The sequence below is a fragment of the Myotis myotis genome, unplaced genomic scaffold (genome assembly GCF_014108235.1).
Source record: "Myotis myotis isolate mMyoMyo1 unplaced genomic scaffold, mMyoMyo1.p scaffold_m19_p_2, whole genome shotgun sequence".
Classification (NCBI taxonomy): Eukaryota; Metazoa; Chordata; class Mammalia; order Chiroptera; family Vespertilionidae; genus Myotis; species Myotis myotis.
This window is the reverse complement of record NW_023416324.1, coordinates 36716036-36737251: the sequence shown is the minus strand read 5'-3', so window position 1 is coordinate 36737251 and position 21216 is coordinate 36716036. Positions and strand designations below refer to the sequence as shown.

The 21216-nt window shown below is 50.0% G+C and overlaps 1 protein-coding gene across 8 annotated transcripts in view; it reads left to right on the top strand.

The window, feature by feature from the left end:
* Positions 1 to 21216, top strand: part of SSBP3 (single stranded DNA binding protein 3) — a 150335-nt gene that overhangs the window by 36220 nt on the left and 92899 nt on the right. The window contains exons 1-2 of one of the 8 annotated variants that reach the window (XM_036350997.1): positions 6576 to 6842; positions 7405 to 7521. The exons of 6 other annotated variants lie outside the window; for them this stretch is intronic. In XM_036350997.1, coding sequence (XP_036206890.1) covers positions 6591 to 6842; positions 7405 to 7521 — 369 coding nt within the window. In that variant the 5' untranslated portion in view covers positions 6576 to 6590. Of the gene's footprint in view, positions 1 to 6575; positions 6905 to 7404; positions 7522 to 21216 lie in introns of those variants that run through there. One more of the 8 variants, XM_036350999.1, reaches the window with a different exon arrangement.

Genomic DNA, 21216 nt, shown 5'->3' with positions numbered 1-21216 from the left:
TCTTGGAGTAACAGTCTGGAGTTTCACAGGGTTGTTGAGAGGATTGTAAGATAACCCTGTAAGGGCCCAGTATAGGGCACAAATCAAAGTTCTGGAAAGTTACCTGAGATTGCGCCCCCGTATTACAGGATCTGGGAATGGATATAGTCAGTACTCCGCCTGACTGTCATGTGAGCAAAAATTATACAAATAGCCATGAATATAAAATAAGCTGTAAATAAACTATAAACGCCATCAGAGTTGTTAGCTGCAGTGAACCCGCAGAGGGAATGAGGGACAGCTTTCTGGAGGAAGTCCCTCCAAGAAGGAGCAGTGGGTGCCTTAGTAATACTACCTTATTTATTGATTTATTTATTAAAAATATATTTTATTGATTTTTCACAGAGAGGATGGGAGAGGGATAGAGAGTTAGAAACATCGATCAGCTGCCTCCAGGGATGTGCCCACAACCAAGGTACATGCCCTTAGCCGGGATCAAACCTGGGACCTTTCAGTCCGCAGGCTGACGCTCCATCCACTGAGCCAAACCGGTTAGGGCAATACTACTTTATTTAGCCCTGTCTTTGTGCCAGGCAGTGTTCTAAGTGCTCTATGGAAACAAACTCATTTAATCCACACTATTAACCTTAAGGCCAGAACTGGTATAATTAGTTTCCTAGTTGAGGAAACTGAGGCAGAGAAGAGGTTAAGTCACCTGCTCAAGGTCACACAGCTAGCAAAATGTCAGAACCAGTATTTGAGCATAGGCATTCAATGCTTTTAAAGTTGTTTAAAAAATATATATATATTTGTTAATTTCTTGTAGAGAGAGAGAGAGAGAGCGAGAGAGAGAGAGAGAAACCAATGATGAGAGAATCATTGATTGGCTGCCTCCTGCATACCGCCCCCACTGGGGATCCAGCCCACAACCCGGGCATGTGCCCTGACTGGGAATCTAACTGTGACTTCTTGGTTCCTAGGTCAATGTTCAAGCGCAGAGCCACGCTGGCTGGGCTGCATTAGTGTATTTAATGCCTGGGTCGCACAGCCCACTGGGTTTCAAGGAGAGTCTGGGTGGGGGAGTGTAGGAACTGGTGTGAGCAAAGTGGGGTGGATGGGGGTGGGGTGAGGCAGCTGTTGGCAGATCTGGGAAATCGCAGTACGTGCAGGCAATTGGGAGTGGTAGTTCATGACATGCCTGGATAGGGTGATTGCAAGCAGATAAGGGGACACCTAGAGTCACTCTAGTGGGAGAGCATCTGCCCTCCCTGGCACCCACCCTAGTTAGCGCCAACTCCCGGCCCTCCTGCCTGCCTCTCGCTGGCCACTCCGTAGTTTAGAGAGAGGCAAGCTTTGTGCAGCTCAGTTTCTCAGTGTCTTTCATTGTAGCTTCTCAAATAGCTATTATTTGTATTTTGATGATTGCATTTTTGAAATTAATTTAAATCTAACTCTCCAGACTTGTCTTACCGCCAGCATTACACACACACACACACACACACACACACCCCTTCTTTTTTTAAAATATATTTTATTGATTTTTCACTGAGAGGAAGGGAGAGGGATAGAGTTAGAAACAGCGATGAGAGAGAAACACCGATCAGCTGCCTCCTGCACACCCCCTACTGGGGATGTGCCCGAAACCAAGGTACATGCCCTTGACCGGAATCGAACCTGGGACCCTTCCGTCCACAGGCCGACGTTCTATCCACTCAGCCAAACCGGTTAGGGCTGCATCCCTTCTTTTAGGGAATCATGCTGGTGACATGACAGGGCACGTCCTCACCTCTTGTACCTGTGGCTGCCAAGGGCCTTTCGACATTGTGTGTGATGCCCTTGCACTATGATTGCTTCATCGCATGGCACAATGGAGCCTCTGTCAACATGCCAGCTAATTAATTTTAACTTTGTAATATTACTTCATCTCCATGCACCATTCACGTTGTCCAGTGTTTTCCCCAGTGCGGGTTCGAGGGAAGCTCTGGAAATGGAGGATGTGGATACTGACTCTCCCTCCTGCTCCTTCATCTGCATTTCCTCCTCAGCCTGATTTTTCACAGCTGTTTTAGGGGAAGTGCTGGGCATTCCTTTTGGGAGAGGTCTTAATTATTAGACTGTTAAAATTCAGCACAAACCTCCCTAATGTAGTCTCCTTCACAGCAGAGTTGTGCAAGAACCAGGAAGAGCTGAAATTGCAGGCAACCGGTAACGAAAGGCTGTTTGGGTTCCGTACTGCCAGGTTCACTGTCTCTGCAGCGAGGAGGCGTGGCCATCTGCCTGGGCAGGGAGCAGAGGCAGGATTTGTAATTGGCACATGTGCTTTTGGGTATGTGGAAGGGGTATTTCTAAAGGGCTTAAAATAGCCTGTCCTTTTTAGACAGGAATTTGTTTAGACCATCCCAGGTCGTCCTCCTTTCCTCCCCATTTTTCACATTTCTGATGTTGCACTTGGGCCACGCATTAATATTTGTTTGCAGGATTTAGTTTTCTGTTTATGTTTTCTCTTCTGCTGGTGGTGTGTTGTGATAAGCCTCTCCCTCACTTTGTGGTGTACGGAGTGCTGTTGGGACCTCAGTTTTCCTAGTGGTCTGACCCTGGCAGGCCACTTCCTCCTCCTGAGGCCTCAGTTTCTCCATTTGTGAAAGTGGAAGTGCTGGCCTACCTGTCCTCATTCTTTGTAACCCATCTGTTACCACACCCTTTATAATGGAATGCGTTCGACTCTGGAGTGGGGTTCAGGAAACTCTTTCTCTATAGGGCTTTGTGAGTTGTATGGTCTCTGTCGCAACTACTCAGCTCTGCCATTGGAGCACAAACACAGGCATAGAGAGTACAGAAATGAATGGGTGTGGCTGTGCCAATAAAACTTTATTTACAAAGACAGGTGGTGGGCTGGATTTGGCTCTTGGACTTTAGGTTACGAAACCCAGCTCCAGAGTGTTCTCTTTGGATGCTGTCGTGTCTTCTCATGCACCAGGCTAGTCTCAGGGAAGAAGTTCTTACTTTAAATAGAGACCAACACTTGAGTCCTGAGCCAGCCTTGCTGGGAGCCTGGTCTGTCACCCTGTGTTTCCCCTCTGGTGACACCTCTGGGGTGGTGTCCCTTCCAGAAGTCTCTGGAGAGCAGGTGTGCCTAGCTCTATGCAAAGCACCCTGTTCCTGAAGAATTGGAAGATTTGGTAAATCCCAGGTTAAGTCTGATTAAGGAAACTCCGCCACAAATAATATACCTTTCCCTTCGTATTTTCCCTGTGATACACCTTTCTAGTGGGAGAAAGAAAAATCAAATCCTCTTTGCTTTTGTCAGCGTAGGGGTTTTATTTGCACATTTAAAAAGACTTGGTGGTATACAGGGTGGTTTCAGGGATAACAGCATTGTGATCCCTCCCCCCCTCACATATAACTTCTTGTTTTTTTAAGAGGTTGTTATTTTGAGGGCCAGAGAAGACTGTTTACTGGGAGGAAAGGAGTGATAAATAAAGGTGACCCCTCTCCTTTGTAACTGTCTGTCCAGTGTGGCATCAGATGGTTGATTTGGTAGCAAGATTATCTCTCATTTCTTTGAGTTGTGCTAAATAATTTTCCAAGTGAAAAATGCTCATCATTCACATTGTTGCTGAGGGCTGCGTGTGTCCTCCCCCAGTCCTCCTTTGAGCTGGAGAGAAGGGAACACTTGTCCCCACTTCCCAGATTAGCAAAGCAAGGCAGTTAAGAGGTTTGCAGTTCTGGATTGGAAATCTCATCTGGCTGCACAAGCAAAGTGTCTTTATCATTCTCCCTTGGAGACGGAGATGTGACTGGGCAGTTTCTGGGTGTTTGCTGGGCCGGAGTGGGCTTCCTGCGGCCTGGTGCCTCCCGCCTCAGGAATGCCCTGCAGAGCGGTGCCTCCGACCCTGGTGGCTGGAGGATTATGTTACCCTTGCTGTCCAAGACTCTCCATTTAAATATGTAACCCACATAAAACAACAGCGTGCTACACAGACCTGCTTCAAGACAGTTTGCTAGTCTAGCCAGCCACCCCCACCAGTCAGATTACTACTCCAGAGCACGCAGCGAGGCATTGGTGTTATCTGGGGGAGAGAAGGGGGGGGGGGGTGGAATCCACCACTAAAAGCAGAACTAACCTCCAGGGCAGCCTAGCCTGTGGCGTAGGTGCTCTGACAAATGTTTGGACAGCTTAAGAGGATAAACCTAGAACTTAAACAAATAAAACCAACTACCTGGTCTGAAAAAACTTAGATTTGGGGGCCTGCTATTCCCTGAAGCTCTCTCTGGGCCAGGAGCTTAATGAGGTGGTAAATATACCATAAGGTGTACCTTCCTGGTGGAATAACCTCTCCCCTGAATGGCAGGAGGCTGTGCCTGTGTAGAGGCCACCTAGAGGAGCTGGGGTGAGGAGGGGCCACTGTTTGTGGTCCTGATGGGGACCTGGGCATAGATGCCCTTTCCCCACTTGTTAGGGAAGTCAGTCTTTTCACAACACAGCACCTGGTGACCCCCCCTCCCCCCGCCCCCGCCCCCGCCCGGCTCTTTGCCAGGCCTTTTTTGAAATGCTGTGCAGGGTGGAGAGTCTGCTCTGAAGACGAGCACCACGTGGTGGGCATGAGGAAGCTCTTAGCTGAGTGCCTACTTGGTGCCCGGGTCTGCCCAGGGTTACAGTTCTGGCAGGAACCACCCAGCGCACTCTGGGGACCTCCTCATAGTCCAGTGAGGAAAGGAAGGGTTTTCTTGCTTGGGTATTTGGGTGGATGTGTTTCTTTGTGTTCGCCTCTGCTGTCCTTAACACAGGCGTGAGGAGCTGGACGCAGATCATTAAATAAGATGCAAGACTGGGAACGAGACGTTGTGAGTTCTAAATTTTGCCTGAAGCCACCCAAGGAACCTTTGTCAGGCCTTGAACCCTCTTTTTCTTGAGCTTTTAATTATGCCCCTCCATCTCTCTCCAGGAGACCTTCTGGTTGTACCCTATTGTAGTGAGGAAGGGAGAACTGAACCTAAGGTTGGAATAGGGATGGCAATGCCTACCAGTCAGAGACTGAAAAGTGAGGCCTTTTAATGATAACGCCCATTGCCTGGCAGTATCACTGGGGGGCGGGGGGGGGGGGAGGGTGGTGTCCAGAAAGGTCACTTATCTTGATTTTGGCTGTCGCTTCTGCTGCTTATAGATGCTGTGCTGATACATACCACTGATTACGCCCTGTTTGTTTTGCTGGCTGTGGGGAGAAGGGAGGCTTCATACCTCCTCTCCTGAGGCCATGCTCTGGCCCAAAGCCGCCCCATCTGGGGAGGGCCTGCTCTATTGGGGGCAGCATTTCTCTGCTTATCCCACCCGAGCCATCAGGGTGGGGTGGGGTTGCAGCTTTGGAAGGACTCCTGTTCTCTTTTTAGAGGCATTCAGTTGTCCCAATATTTCCCCTTCTCTGCTTTTTAAACCTCGGTTCAGTCTCCTGAGAAAGGGGCAAAAAGCTCAATTTCAACCAAGTTGCAGATTGTGAATCTTTGTATATTGTGATTTTGTCTTGATTATCCTTTGTCTCGAATTGTCATCACCCATTGAGGGTAGAAATAATTGTAAGTTTAATGGTGGGAGGACATGCGTTGCTTTGTGAGTGAGGGTGTGTGGAGCCTTGCTCTAACCCTAACCTACCGCTAACCTGTAGTGTGCTTGTAAATGCATTATCATGTAATCCAGGCTGCAACCTGGGGAGAGAGCTAGGCATGGTGCCCCTTTTTGCAGATGAGGAAATTGAGGCTCAGGAGGTTCAGATATCCTCAAGGTCCTGTGTCCTAAGTTGAGCTGAGACTTAAACATTTGTGCTCTGAAGCCTGTGTACTTTTTCTGTGGTACCACACTGCCTCCTAGCTTCCTTGTGGAAACACCTGGGGGGACCCGGGCTGATTTTCTCTGTGATCCTGCTTACCTGGATCACAGACTTTCCAAACACATTGGAACTGGCTGGGGACCCCTGAGCCTCTCCAGCACTGTCATTTTACAGCGAGAAAAGATGGCCTGGAAAGAGAAGTGACTTAACATGATTGTACAGTGAATGTGTTTACTGATTCTTTAAGTATTTGTTGAGTGCATGCTGTGTCCCTATATTCTATCACATTCTTGGAGATAAAGCAGCGAACAAAACAGCTGAAAATTCCTACCCTTGTGGCACTCAAGCCGAGGGTTTCATATTCCCATAGCTTTTCTCCCTAAGCGTGTAGGCAGCTCCTTTATCCTGCCATGGACGCAGGAAATGCAAAATAATTTTAGTGTAATATTTTGAGCTGGATGCAAGGAGATGGGTGAGTCAGTGGGGAAAGAAGTTATGTAACTGATTCCAAAACTAAGAGAAAAGATGGTTGGTGTGCTCAATTGTTTTAAATACCCATTCTTTCTGCAAGTATTTCTTGAGCACATGTTGTATGCCAGGCACTGTTCTAGGTCCTGAGAATTCAGCTAGCTCTGAAGGATTTGGAATTATAATGCGTTTGATTCTTACTGAAACCCACTAGAGGCGGGAGGTCCTGGTTTCTCTTCGTGGTGATCACTGCTTTGTGATCTGAACATTTTCCCAAGGTAGGTTGTGAGTGTTTACTAAGCACTGTGGTCTGCACCCAGCATGCCAGGGTGGGTGACACTGGTGCAGGATGCCAAGAGGGCAGCTCAGCCTCCTAAAGTGATGAATGCTGTCCTGCTCTATTTCTTATACAGGATCTACTTCCCAAACTTGTTTTCTGATTCCCTGCTCCACAGAAGTGCCTTAAATATCCGCGTTTTTACACGATGGAGCTTTTCTTACTTATCCAGCAGCTCAGTCACCATCTGCAGCTTTTGCCACAAAAACACAGTGACCTCTGCAGCCTGCAAGAGGGTGGGTGGAGTTTGACCAAGGAAGACAGGAAACCTTCTGTTTACAACAAGCCCTCTCTGCAGGTTAGTTAGGGGCAGGCAGGACATTTCCATGTCCCTGTAGGAGTCTCTCTGTAAAGAACAGCTGTTTTAAAACAAGAAGGGTCTGACCACTCCCCTTTGTGTATTTCTCCCATCAGCATTTTATCAGCTGATAATCTCTAAAGTCCCCTGGGAGTCTCCTTGGCCCAAGTTTCCCTCTAGGACGGGGAACTCACTACTCAGCAGTGCAGCACATTTCAGTTTTAGACAGTTAGAATGGTTAGAAGTCTGTGTTCTTGGTCTTACCACCACCGAGTGGAAAGACTTCCTCTTCCTTATGACAACTTTATTTTGGGGGGGAGGGGGGTGTTAATTATAGCAACTCATTCATGTTCTCTGTTCTTCCCTCAAAACTCCTCCGCCTCCACCAAGGGGCTTCTTTCCATTTAAAATAACGCCTGTTCTGTTTTGGAAGGCATCTTGCCTGGCTTCTGGTTTGCCAATGTCCTTCTGAAAATGTGGCTTCTAAAACTGACCCTCAGCCCCCACTCTTTGGCCTGGCACCATCGACCTGTCTGGAGTTGGCGAGAGGGAGAAGTGTGGCAGCAGCCGAAGATGCTCTTGAGTCAGGAGCTGGCCGTGATCCGCTTTGCTCTGCGGTAGGTATTAAGTACGTTCCCAGGCCCGTTTCCTGCTCCCCAGTGCCAACATCCCTGCCTCTTAAGTGAGGTTTAGCTTAATCCCCAACCCTACCTAAATGTTACTTCTGTTATTATTCAGAGCTGTGGGTAGAATTTCTCTGTGTCGTTGAGAGCGGGGGTGGAGACGCAGCGGCGGGTTGCCCACTCTGCCTGGAATCCTCTTCGCTGTGTCCTTTGTTCCCGGAGCCCTGTCCAGCTAGGACGGGTCTGCTCTCTGTATGTTGTGTATTGGAGCTCATACTGGACAACCCCCTTTGTGTACCAGCGGGGGAAACTGAGGCCCCGAGAGTAGAAGTCAACGCGTCCCCACTCTCCTCTCACACAGCAGGTTGCTAGTCTTTGTGGCTGGGAGCCAGGCTTCTTGCCTCTTGTTCTGGTGTTCCTTCTGCTCGGGAGCAAGGCACCAGCTGCAGCCCCTGAAAATGGTCTTTGGTTTAGCAGTTGTGGAATCGCTTAGGAAGGTTCTGGTTCGTCAGCATGGTCAACAGGCACTGCAGTTTGCACAGAAGCCCTGAGACTGCCCTTGCTTTGCTCTCCACCTGCACTGGGTACACCTTAGGGCAGGGGTGGGCAAACTTTTTGACTCGAGGGCCACAATGGGTTCTTAAACTGGACCGGAGGGCCGGAACAAAAGCATGAATGGAGTGTTTGTGTGAACTAATATAAATTCAAAGTAAACATCATTACATAAAAGGGTACGGGCTTTTTTTTTTTTTTAGTTTTATTCATTTCAAACGGGCCGGATCCGGCCCGCGGGCCATAGTTTGCCCACGGCTGCCTTAGGGGCACACCTCCTGAGAATCCAAGAGTCCAGTGTGTCCATCATATGCTGTGTGCCCGGCAGGAATGAGCGCCATGAGAGTGCAGCGTTCAGTTGCCAGATGAACGGTACTCCTTGAGGGCACACAGCCGTGTTAGTCTTCATTTTTGTTTGCACAGGGCTTTGCACATAGTAAGTGCCCTATAAGCATTTGTTGAATGAAGGTTTGGGATAAATGACACCAAGCAATGGAAGAGCTCGGTGGCAGCCTGCCCATCTGGGGGGTTAAAGTCCTTTTTATCTTGCACGGGTTCTTGGGCACTGCAGAGGGATTGTGTAAAGGTGTGCTCACAGCCCTGCCCTCAAGTAGGTTAGGGAAGTAGAACCTTGGGCCTGGATGTTGTGAGTGCTGGCTGCTCACCCACCTTGGTTGTGGAGGAGGGCCCTTCCTTGAAGGTTCCTGTCCCAGCCTCCTCCATCAGAGTTCCACACGTCGGAACACAGTGCCCAGGTGCCCGTTGAGCATGCTGCCCAATGATGAAACTCCAGGCGAAGCCACCCTTCCCTCTCCCCGGGACAGAGCCTGTTCTCAGCCTCACCCCTCCCCATGACCTCTCCTAAGCTCCTTCGTAACCCGACCGACCCATCCATGCGCAGAAGGGCTGGGTGACGGGTGAAAGTGCTAATAAAAATCATCACTCCTTGGCCAGGCCGATTGTTGTACGTCTTGTTAATGACTTGGCAAAGAGAACATAGGGACTTTAATTCACTGGACTGGATTCCCTCCCAGGTGTCCCCGGTGAGAGGTGGAGATGGCCAGGCTGACTGGGCAGCGGGAGAATGAGGTGGTGGGGGGCGTGCAGGGTTGATTTTTCCCTTTGTCTCTACTGATAATGCTAGTACACTGGCAGGGCACCTTCTCTCTCCCCTGCCCTGCCCACTCCATGTTGCACATTCTGCCCTCCCCCCTGCCCCACTCCTTGCCCTCCCTACCGACTCTACAAGTGAATCTGGAGCTTCTGCCTCCAGTGGAGCTGTGGTCTGGTCTGTGTGCAGCACAGCAGCTTGGTTGACCCAGCACCTGTGGGGGGCACTGTGCTAGGCACTCTGGGGAGACTGGGGCCGTGCCCCCTGCTGCCACCTGCCGCCAAGCCTTTTATTAGCGTTCAGGGTTGCCCTGCAGCTTCCTCACTGCCTTCCCTCACTGCCTCGTTCCTTTCCTCCCTTCATCCTGCCCCTTGCCCTTCTCTTTCCTCTTAGTGGGCCCCTAGTTTTCTCTCCTGTTCTCCCTCCTTTCCTCCCCAGGGACCTGCTCTTGGCCCTCTGGGGAAACCGCACAGGCCTTCTGGCTGGTCAGTCAGGAGCCTCTGCTGCCGGTGGTGAGCCCCACTTCCTGCCCCCTGACTCCCCACAGAAATGGGGTGAGGTGAGAGGCCTTCACCCCCAGTGGTGAAGCCATCGAGGGCATTTTTCTGCCTCTGTGGTTTTATTAAGTCTCTCCTGTCAAACCTGAGAGGCTGAGGAAAGTCGTTTTAAAGATTTATTCTTGAAGGACCCCATGAACTCAGGTTGCTGAGCACAGAGAGGGTTGATTGGTTGGGGTGGGTGGGGGAGACCTCGGTTCTGAGAGGGAGGGAGGGAGTGGCCGGGGCAGCTCAGGGAGTGGACGCTCGTGCCTGCATCTCCCGTGACTTGCAGGTGTGGGGGAGTGGGAGGTGGAAGAAGCCGTCTTCCCTGCGCGCCAGCATTGGGCATGGCATCGCCTGTCCCTTTAGAGCCAGCACCATGGTTTCCAGGAGCTGTGTGTGTGGGGTTGGGGGGTGCTGCAGGGAGGCGGGGACTTGTTTGGCAGCAGGCGCCCATCAGACAACTGGAAAGTGCCAGTGCTTTCCTGGCCATCTGTCCCCCTCCGCCTGGCTCCCGTCCTCCTCCTGCTCACCCCAGAAGGGCCTGCAGTAGTCTGCGGTGCGAGGGCGCGGAGCCTGGCCGGGAGGGCAGGCAGAGCCCATCTTGCCTTTGTTTAGCCCTGTCTCCTTCTCAGCTCCTGCGCGGTGGACGAGTTGCCAGGTGCATGAAAAGTTTGCTGCACGGCCACCGAGTCGGTTGTTTGTGGTGTGGTGGTGGAAGGAAAGGTGGATGTGTGCAGAGTTTCCTTTCCACTGCTCGTCTGTTTGCTTAACTGGGGACCTTCGCCCCCACCCCCTTCCTGCCCCAGGCACTATTTTTCTTTATTCTTGCTTTAATTTGTAAAAATACACCCAGAGCAGGACAACTTTCCTGCTATTTGGGTTCGTTTGCACATCAACCTTCCCCAGCTAGTTAAAGGGTTAAAAATTATGGGGAAGTTCAGCCGGCACTTGCAAGATATGGTTGCCTTAGCAACAGGCCTTCTAATCTGGTAGGTGACCTGAGAGACTGGAGAAGATGTAGGGGTTGGTTTGGCATTTCATTATTTCATGAGGCTGCCTCTCCAGCTGGTTTCTCTGCTGAGCTTAAAGCTTGCTGTTCCTGCCACTAGAGTTACTGGCACATTCCAAAACAACAGTGTTGATGGCACGAGCAGTGCGTTCATGGGGCCTGGCCAGGCAGGGTGGGCGGAGGAGAGGGAGCTGGGTTCCAGGAGCCCCATGTGGTACGGTGTCCCTCACACAAAGAGGAGGGTGTGGACAGGCGGGTGTGCGCCCAGGTTCACTCTCCTGCACACAATAGCTGCCTTCTTGAGGCACCCATCGTGGAAACTGAATCCTGGTTTTTAGTGTCGGGGAGGGACTGCCTTCTGAGGAGATTTTAGACCGGATTTTAGGAGAACTTCTTTAGTTTGCCAAGAATTCTCCTGAAATTTTCAGGGCTTGTTTCAAGTCTGGGGAGACCACCACTGCAGCGCCCACACTTGGTGCCGCCTCTTTTATTCATGTCCAGAGAGATATTGTCCAGAACTTCGGTTCAGTTCCGCACATTAGCTTTGTGTCCGCTGTGTGCCCGGCCTCGTGCCCAGAGCAGAGGGGAGCAGGACCGAATCCTACTTTCGTTCATTTACTCAGCAAACGTTCATTGGAGGCCGCATGTGCCAGGCACGGTAGGGAAGGGGCAGGTCTCAGCACCGTCCTGGCCTGAGAGCCTCCCTGTGAGTGAGGGGCCTTCTACCTAACTCCTTGTCTTTAGAGGGACCTTGTAATGAGGGCAGGAGTGGTTTTCAGCTCAGGAAGGCACCAGATGTTCACATGTCTCACCCCACCTTTCTCAGGGGTCTGCTTCATTTCTGCCCGTTACCCCTTGGCTGTAGTTACTCGGAAATCCCAGGGCCCCATGAATGGCATGTGTAGATGGCATGTTCAAAAGTCCATGCCTCCTTAAGCACCAGATCCCATACAGAGTTTTGTGTGAGCCCCGACCCAGGTTCAAAGGCACTTCCGATTGGTTGGCTTCCTGGGTTTCTGGCTTTTGATTTTCTTCCCTCTGAAGAGGTTGAGTGTTCCTGGGAGGGAATTTTATATGGTTTACTCCTTCTCCCCATCATAATTATGAGCTCTCTGAAGCGGTCTTTGTGTTAAAGGTTCATATAGATGCAGGTAGTAAGGACCAGAGTGGCAAGGGCCTATGCACTCCTGGGCTGTGGGATCCCAAGCAAGGACTTGCCTCATGTCCTTGTTGGGCTGCCCATCCTGCCGAGTGGTGGCAGGTGCGAGTGGTGACAGGTGCGAGGGGAAGGCTGGGCTGGAATCTGGGTCTTGATGGGTGGGAGTGCGCCTGCATGCAGAAGGCCAAGGGACGTGCACCCCTGCCAGACCAGGAGAGCCCATAGACAGTAGGATACACTAGATCAGAGGATCGGGTTGGTGGAGGCTGGGACTGATGTGGAGTGGGAGCCTGGCCCGGCGTTGGGTGATCTCGGGAGGGGATAAGTCTGCCACCCGCAGCCCAGGGTCTGAGTCCAGCTCAGCTTCTGGTTATGTGTGATTTGGGTAGTTAGCCCCCTCTCTGCTGTTGTCTTCTGTCTATAAAACAAAGGAATTGACCTCATCATCCTCAGTCTCTCTCAGGTCTCTCAGTCCATGTCTGTGGTTGGAAGAAGCATATTGGCAAAGTATCTTTGCACTGCTGGGCCTTAGGCTGGCTTCTCAATATAGAGTTTTCCGGTTTTTATCTGGCTTGGGTATAATTTTGCTAATTCAGTTCATTTCAGTGAAGGTTGTTGTGTGCCCCCTCCCTTGCCTTGGGCTACAGCATTGGGGAGAGGGGGGCAGGCCACACCTGGGGAACCTGCCCATTTTTGTCTGACTTCTGTGGAGCCAGGGTTCTGACTCTGTGTGTCAGGGGGTCCTCAAACTACGGCCCGCGGGCCACATGCAAATACAAATATTGTTTTTGTTCCCGTTTTGTTTTTTACTTCAAAATAAGATAATGTGCAGTGTGCATAGGAATTTGTTCATAGTTTTTTTTTAAACTATAGTCCGGCCCTCCAACGGTCTGAGGGACAGTGAACTGGCCCCCTGTTTAAAACGTTTGAGGACCCTTGCTGTGTGTGGTTTACTTGGATATTCTAAACTCTAATTTCCCTATAAAAAGAGCTTCTTAGCGTGGGGGTGGGGTGAGTGTACTGGGTACACAGGGCCTTTTTACGTGGAAGCATCTCAGAACAGCTAAAGGGGAAAATCTTCAAGGCAAAGCTGCTGGGGTTGGACTGGCTGTGTGTGTGTGTGTGTGTGTGTGTGTGAGTCACCAGGTGGAATGGGAGGCCAGTTGAGCTGAAGATCTCTGGGGCCTCTGGGATATAAAAGTAGAGGTGACCTTGGTCTTTCCTACTTTGGCTTAGATTTTGGTCCAAAGTTCTTCCTCTCACAATGGGCCTGTTTTCTTTGGAAAGAATGGACCTGCCTGTACTTACCAGAATTAGAGAGCAGAGGCCTCATTAGATGCAAACTAAACTTAAACTATGTGTTCAGCTCCAAAGTTGGCCAAAGCCCTTGGAGAACTGCCCTCTCCGTGACGGGGTCTGTGGGGAAACTTAGTGCTTACCTTATGGATGAGGACACTTAGGGCCGCACAGGGGATGGAATGACTGCCCGAGGATGCATTACTGGCGGGCCAGCTCTCCCTTTGCCAACTCTCCAAGTTTCTCGCCTTCCCTTTAGAGTCTGCTGAGGGACTTACTTGTTGTGAGGTTGGTGGGTTTCTGTGCTCTCTTCTGGGATCTTGGTTGAGCCTCATGGATCTTGTTGATGTTTTTCTGTTATTAATCATTCTTTGTTATAGAATAAGTAGGTAATAATGACGGAGAATTGACCCCCACATTGAAATTTCAGAGCAGTGGATTGAGATTGTGCTTCTCAAATTTTGCATCATCTGCATGTTTCTCCGAACGTAGTAATAATAGTGAGTACAATGCTGATCGTGGTAGATGCTCAGATAGTGAAAGAGATGAGTGGAACACAGCTGCTTCCTGCTATGGATCCTAGGGAGGTGAGATGCGTATGATGATAGCCACCTCGTTTATGTTTGCCTTGTTGTGTTGGAGTTGCCATAGTAAGACACGAAGTGGATGGCTTTCCTCCCCGGAGAGTGGGAGGTGAGGGGCAGGAGGAAGTGCTTTGGAGATGAGATGGAGCCTCATAGGAAGTGGGGGCGAGAAACCCAGTGGGGACAGTTTTGACAAAGGTTCCCTAGGAATATTTTGTGAGGAAGTTTGACTTCGTGGTGTCACTTGAAGAAATTAGGACCCATTTGGCTTTTCTGGATAATGCCACTTCCTGGGGTGACAAGGGAATTCCTGGCCAGATGAAGTAGGATTTGCATCGTTTTCCTTCAAGCTTCCTAAGGTGTCCTGTGGTAGTTCTGAAATTTTGGGATTTGATGAGCAAACTAGTGTGTCTAGGCCTTTGGTCCTTTTATGTACCTTGAGCCCAGGGCTGTGGGAACTGAGGATGCCTGACGTTTTGTGTCTCATATTAAGGAAGCCCGCTAGCTCGCTGAGCATTCCCGCTGCCTTTCGACTCATCAGGAGTTCCTTATGGGGAATATACTTAGAGGTGTTGGGCTGGATGGATGGGTGGATGAGTGGCTGGGTAGATGGAGGGTCGGTAGAGGAGCATGCTGGTCCAGGCTGGGTTGAGTTAGGAGTCCTTCCAAAATGCCAAGTTACATTTGAGGACTTCTCTACAGCTGAGTGTACAGGCAGCAAACAGGTCCCAGATCTCACAAAGGCCCAACGAAGTTTCTGATCCTTCCCTCAGAGGCTCTGCTGGAGGTTCCTTCCTATCGGCTTGGTCCATTGAGGAACCTTGTCTCATATGAATATCCCACACACTAAGGGGATATGGAATGATGAAGATTACTTTTAAAGTTTAATTTACATTTAAATGATCACAGCATTACTCTAGAGATTTGTGAATTTTCGCATTTGTGGCTTTGACGTTTCACAAGTGACACAGGAGTCATGTATGACCTCCCGGAGTGTAACTTTGATTCTTGGTCTGAATGGCAGGTGGGCCCATGAATCGCTGAGCTGGTGGGTAAGCCCGGCACTCTGTCCGGTGCCCACAGCTCTCGGGCTCTGCTTGTTTCATACATAATCTCATTTCATCCTCAGAGTAACCCTGGGAATTGGATGTAATCGCTGTGGCTTTACACTTGAGAAAACTGAAGAAATATATTGAGCACCTACTATGGGCTTATCTTGAGATGTATGCTTATCTTAAGCAGTAGAAGGAAGAAAAATTTGCCCATCATTCCACCACCAGATCTAACTTTGTGCTAACTTTTTTGGGTCAGCATTTCCTTTCAGGCTGTTTTTCCTCCATTTTTGTTTAACATTTTTGCATAATTGTGTTCCAGTCAGAAAATTCTTGTCACAAAAAAATAACATTGAAGGAGCTGTGGAGATTGCTTCTGCTTTTAGACTGAGCGTTCTTCCTGTGTTGGTGTGGCTTTTGGAGGGTCTCCTTGTGGGCCTTCTGGCCCACCCCTGGGCTGTGCTAAACCGGGAGCTGGAGTGGTCCATTCAGCGCAGCATCCTGGGCTCAGGCATTCAGACCCAAGCAGGGCCCTTTGTGTCTAAAGTACTAGTTGATTGGAGTGCTAATGAATCAATTAGAAAATTACTTGCTGCTGAGATCCTCAGCCAAAGGAGGGTTGTGCACAGCCTTAGAAAACCACCCGAAGGCCATACGCCTGTAAATCTTGGCTGTGACCCTCCTCAATTGCACCATAGCCTTTCTTGGACCTGTTAATCACTTGAGAAAACGGGCCGACTTCTGCTTCGCAGGGCTGCCTTGTGCTTGGCATGGTTTTCTAACTGGTACTTGGACCCATTCTCCCACTGGTGAGAAGGAGAAGAGTGGAGCTCCGAGAAACAGGAATGGTGCTGCGCTTTAAAAATGGAGCCATGTAGAGGCCAGTCTCCTGTTCTTTCCTGGAGTCTCCCACAGCAGTCTTGTTGGGAGGGACTATTTTTCTCATTTTTATGGATGGCGGACACGGGGGCTTAGAGAGGTACGCAACCTGTCTTCTAGTTATGTACCTAAGGGAGGCAGTGCTTCAGCCTTCAGCTTCTCAAGTCTTCAGGCTCCCATCTGCTGTGATGCCTTCCCACCCGGATGCCTCCTAATCATATATCTTAGTGGATTTTAATAGGCTTGCGCTAGGACTTGCCGGCGGGGCACAGCCCATAGGGATGGGAATGATAAAGGCATGTCTGGTTATATACCCAGGGTTGGGGTTTGGTGAGGTTTAATCTGGGGCAGAGGAGTTGGAGTGACAGCTAACAGCTGTGCCTAAAAGGACCCTGGGTGGGTGATTACCAGGGGGCTCCAGATGGCCAGTGATTTGTGTTACGCATTTCAGGACACTCGCCAGGTGTGCTCAAACCTGAATTGGAAGTGGATTGAGGAGAGGGCAGTTAAAGAAGACGATGAATTTCTGTGAACCCCGACTGAAGTGAGGGCGTCTCTTGAAGAAAACATCTGCACAATAGTTTTGACGTGTTTTTCTGGCTCTTTCACACCTGTCTCCTCATTGGATACCCATCTCGGGTGACCTCCAGCCCTCGTTTTATGCTTACGACGGAGGCAGCACTCATCCCTTACCCGTTTTCTCCAAGAGGAGCCTCCGGTGCTCTCTGAGGCTGAGCCTGTGTAGCCTCCTGTTTTCATTTGGCTTCATTTGGAACGAGTGGGTGCCGGGCCCTTTAGTCCCTTGACCCGGGGACAGGACTGCTTGCTCATAAATACGGATTCTGCCTTTTCCTCCCTCCACAAGGTATTCCGTGTGTTGCGGTGGTTTTGCTATTTCTGCCTTCAACATTGGTGCCTTGGCTACCCCCAGTTTTGTTCGTATAACAAACATTTGAGTGCCTCCACGTGCCAGGCACGTGGTAGGTGCTGGGAGTACAGCAGGGAGCAGCGTAGATGATATCCCTGTCTGTCCTCATTGAGCTGACGTTCCAGTGGATGGGGTGGAAATCTGATGTAGACCTTGGGCCTTGAGCTCTGATATGGAAGATAGGACCATAAGAATTCTAATCTCTCTCTTTCATAGTGGCCTTTTTAATGAGCCAGCATTGTGCTGGGCACTTTATCTATCTGTCTGTCTGTCTGTCTATCTATCTATCTATCTATCCATCCATCCATCCTCACCCGAGGATATTTTCCCATTGATATTTAGAGAACGGAAGAGGGAGGGAAAGACAGAGAGAAATATCGATGTGAAAGAAACACATCGATTGGTTGTCTCCTGCACGCATCCTGACTAGCGCTTGGGCCAGGGAGGAGCTTGCAACTGAGGTACGTGCCTTTGACCGGAACCCTTCAGTTTGCAGGCCAACACTATCCACTGAGCCAGATCGGCAAGGGCTGTGCCAGGCATTTTATATTTAACATGTTCCATCCTCAGGAGAGCTTTGTTAAGGCAGATGAGGCCACTGAGAGCCCATAGTAGGTGCTCAATAAATTTTTTGTTTGCTAGATGAAGGGCTTACAGCTCACATGCGGTGGAGCTGAGTTTCCAACCCACCTCTCAACTTGACTTCAGGCTGCCCCTGCAGCACTGTGCCTGTCACTTGGACTGGCTTCTTGACCTGCTTTGTGGACTTGCTTTGAGTGTGCATGAGTGCCAGCACCTAGGAAGGTACTAGGCCCCATTGTGGCCTGTAACCAAGTAGATCTGTATTATCCACCATCCCTGCCACTGCTGGAGGATTGCGTTGTTTCTGGTTTTGTAGAAATGGAGGTGAGAGTTAGAGGTTACTCACTTCCCTGGCCCTGTTAGTCTCCTGGTCTCGCTGTGGTAGAGGAGTGAGACTGGGTAAGACACACCTTCCCCAGGACCCCAGGTGACTGCTTCTTAAGCTGGCACAGGTGAGGTGATGTGTTCAACCCCCCAGCCCCATCTACCTGGGCCATTTGATGTTGACTTGGCCCCACCAAGTTCCAGGTATTGAAAATCAAAAACAAATAAAGCCCAGCTCCAGAAGGGAAGCAGCTTGCTTTCTCTTTGTGGAAGCTCAAAGTGCAACAGCTGTGTGGGTAGGCAGCTCGCTGGGTGTTAACCTGTTTGGCAGGCTGCTGGAGTAAAGTTCCAGGCAGGTGTCTAGCGGGTGGGGGAGGGAGTGAGAGGCGTGTAACTGGCCATGGGGACAGGGAGAGGAGGTCTGCTTTCTTTGCCTCTTGTCTGTGCCATTGACCTTCAGGCCCCCCTTTTAACTTTCTTTTTTCCCCTCCCCCTTTCTGCACACACTCTCCTAATTTCCACTCACCTTCCCTCCCCCCCCTCCCCCACATCTCTGTATTTCCCAACACCTTGTGCATTGCTTCAGACTCTCCTTGGCTGTTCTCAGTTGGCAGGCCAAGGGGCAGAGTCTGCCACCCAGTAAAGATGACTCAGATGGGGACGGGGACTCTGACTTGTACCAGATGGTGTTGGTGGGAGGTCAAGGGTGGTTGCAAGATGTCAAAGTGCAGCTATGCTGTTTCAAGTCACGTAACCCTGAATCGGGAACAGTACGGAGGAAGAGGAAAGGAGTGGGTGGGTGAGTAGGAGAGAGGTAGTTGGAGGGTTGGAAAGGATTCAGGTGTATTAGTTTCCTAGGCTGCAGTACCAGTGTCACAAATAGTAAGGAAGCTTTAGACAGCACAGGTTTATTCTCTCGGAGCTCTGGAGGCTAAGAAGTCTGAAATCAAGGTGTCGGCAGGGAACATGCGCCTCTGAGGGTCCTGGGGGAGAGTCTGTCCCAGGCCTTTCTCTTTCAGTGTTGCAGTTCCTAATGCTCCTTGGCTTACATCAGTCCCAGCCTCTGCCTTTGCCATCGCAGGATATTCTCCTTGTGTGTCCGTGTGCCCAAACTTCCCTTATTTTGTAAGGACACCAGTCATTGGATTAGGGCCCACCCCACCCTATTCTAGTGTGACCTCATTTTAACTTCGTTACATCTGTAAGGATCTGTTTCTAACCAAGGTCACGTTCACAGGTCCTGGGGTTTAAGACTAGAGCACATTGTGTAGGGAGGTCCACAGCACAGGTTGTCAGTGCCGGGCCCCAAATCTAGATGGCACATTTTGATTCCTGTCTTCAGGGACCTTAAAGGTCCTACCTAATCTACTCAGTCATTTCAGTCAACCCAGTAAGTTTAGGTTTGGGATTTTCTGTGTGCCAGGTTCTGGACTTGGCCCTACAAACAGGTGAGACACCAGCTGGTTTTATGGTGAGAAACTACTTCTATGGAAACCAGGGTTTTTAGAAGACAGTTGAAAGGAAATGTGCATGCAAGTACTTCAGGGATGTCCTTAGAAATACAGACAGGCTTTTCCTTCCTCCTCTGCATTTTGAGGCTAGCTCTGTCAAGCTGTGGTTTACTACCGCACTGTTCTCTGGAAGAAGGCATCTGGGACCTCTGGATTTGGAGGTTCTTTCAGTGCCTCAGTTTCCTCTCTGCAGGTAAGGGTGGGACTTCGATGGTTATTCAAATGTGCTTCTTGTTGTCTGTTCCAGGCCCAGTTGGTGGCTAGGAACTGTTTTATGGGAAGAGCAAATACTGTGTAGTGTCAATAAGGATGTTTTTTGTAGGGGCTTCTGTGTTTTCGCTGTGGATAAACAAGAAGAAGCCAAGTGTGGGTTAGTGGCTCCTGGCGTGGGTCGGCCCCTTTTCTTCCCACACAGGAGTTTCCTGTGCCAGCAGGAAGAAGTGGGACCGAGCCCTCTCGCCACTCCCGAGAATTCTTCCCATGACTTTACGGTCTTCCTGCGTCTGAGAAGGATTTCCATACAGATGACAGGAGTGGAGTAGAAAGCATTTGTAGCTATTGTGTTGGTGAAAACCAATGTAATGTAAATAGGAAGTCTGGATTATATGTATCCTCAAAACACTGGGACTGAAAACCACACACACCAAATGAAATTCACAGCTGTGCGCGTACAGGGTTCAGAGCGCTGTCTGCAGGCGGCAAGGGCGCAGGCAGTGGGGACCACGTTCTGTTCTCCATGCTTCTGCTCCTCTTGTTCCCCACCCCATCCAAAAGAATTTAATTAGGCATTTTGTCCAGTTCTTTAATCTCTTTAACGAGGCCTTCACCAGTCTACAGAACACGTTGATTCAGCTGGATTTGACACCCTTCCCATCAGTTGTTCCAGGGAGGTGGCACACTTTTATGTGTCCATGAAAGACCAAGCCCCAGAGGATCCAGGGAAGTGTGTTGAACATACTAACCTCCCCACTCTATTCCCAGAAGATACGACTCCTGGGAGTGGTTTGGATCACCAATTCCCAGACAGGGCCTTCAAGAGCCTCTTTTGGGCAGAAGCATAAGTACTTAGGCCAAGACTGATCCTGTGCTCCACATGGGCAGTTTTGTAAGTAGATATGTTTCATGTCTTATTTCCAAAGTAGTACATGGGTATATCTTCATTGCGAAGGAAATTAGATAACAAATATAAAAGTCTGGCTCTTTCATTATCCAAAGATTAATACCCTGATTTATATCTTGTCAAGATGACGTAATTTCTAAACATGTGCCTGTTCTTAAGAGACCAGGTCCAGTGGGGTGATGCCAGTCACATGACTGTCTGAACCCAGGCCGTCGTGCCCCTTGCCCATGGGCTTCCTCAGTTGCCAGGTGCCTGGCTTGCTGCCTCCATCTCCCTTCTACCCCTTCAGGTCTTCTCGAAGTCTTTGGAAGAGCAGGCTACCTTCCTGTTTGCCGAGTTGAATCTTCTGCGATTCTAGAACCTGTGTAACACATGGCTTCCCTTCCAGGAGGTTTGCCCGCACACTTAACTGCCTGTGGCTCTCGGGCTCCTTCCTTCAGTCGGAGCTCTTTGTAACTGACGTTGCCAAGAACAGATTTCTTTCCTTTGAAGAAAGAATTGGGGTGTAATTCTTTAAAAAAAAAAAAAAAGATTTTTAATGATGTCAGAGAGGAAGGGAGAGGGAGACATAGAAACATCAATGTGAGAGAGAATCATTGATTGGCCACCTCCTGCACGCCCCCCTACGGGGGATCGAGCTCGCAACTCAGGCATGTGCCATGACCGGACATCCAACTGCGACCTCCTGGTTCATAGGTCGACGCTCAACCACTGAGCCACACCGGCCAGGCTGGGGTGTAATTCCTGCTCCAAACCCTAGAGTCCGGGACTGCTCTTCCAGGGGGACCTTGTGCGTGTTGAGCAGACAGGGTTGTATGGAGCTGTGGCTTTTAACCTTCATGGGACCCTGGATCTCTGGGATGGCTACATTCTGGAATCCCTGTGCAAACACTGCATGTTCACATCCACAAATCCCTGTGCGGAAGAAGTCCAGGGGGTTGCAGACTCTTGGAAGTCCATCCCCACGACCCTTCAGAGACAGACATGGCCCCTACCACTGGGTGGCTCTGATAGCTGGCATGGCCTCTTAGTGTCTATTT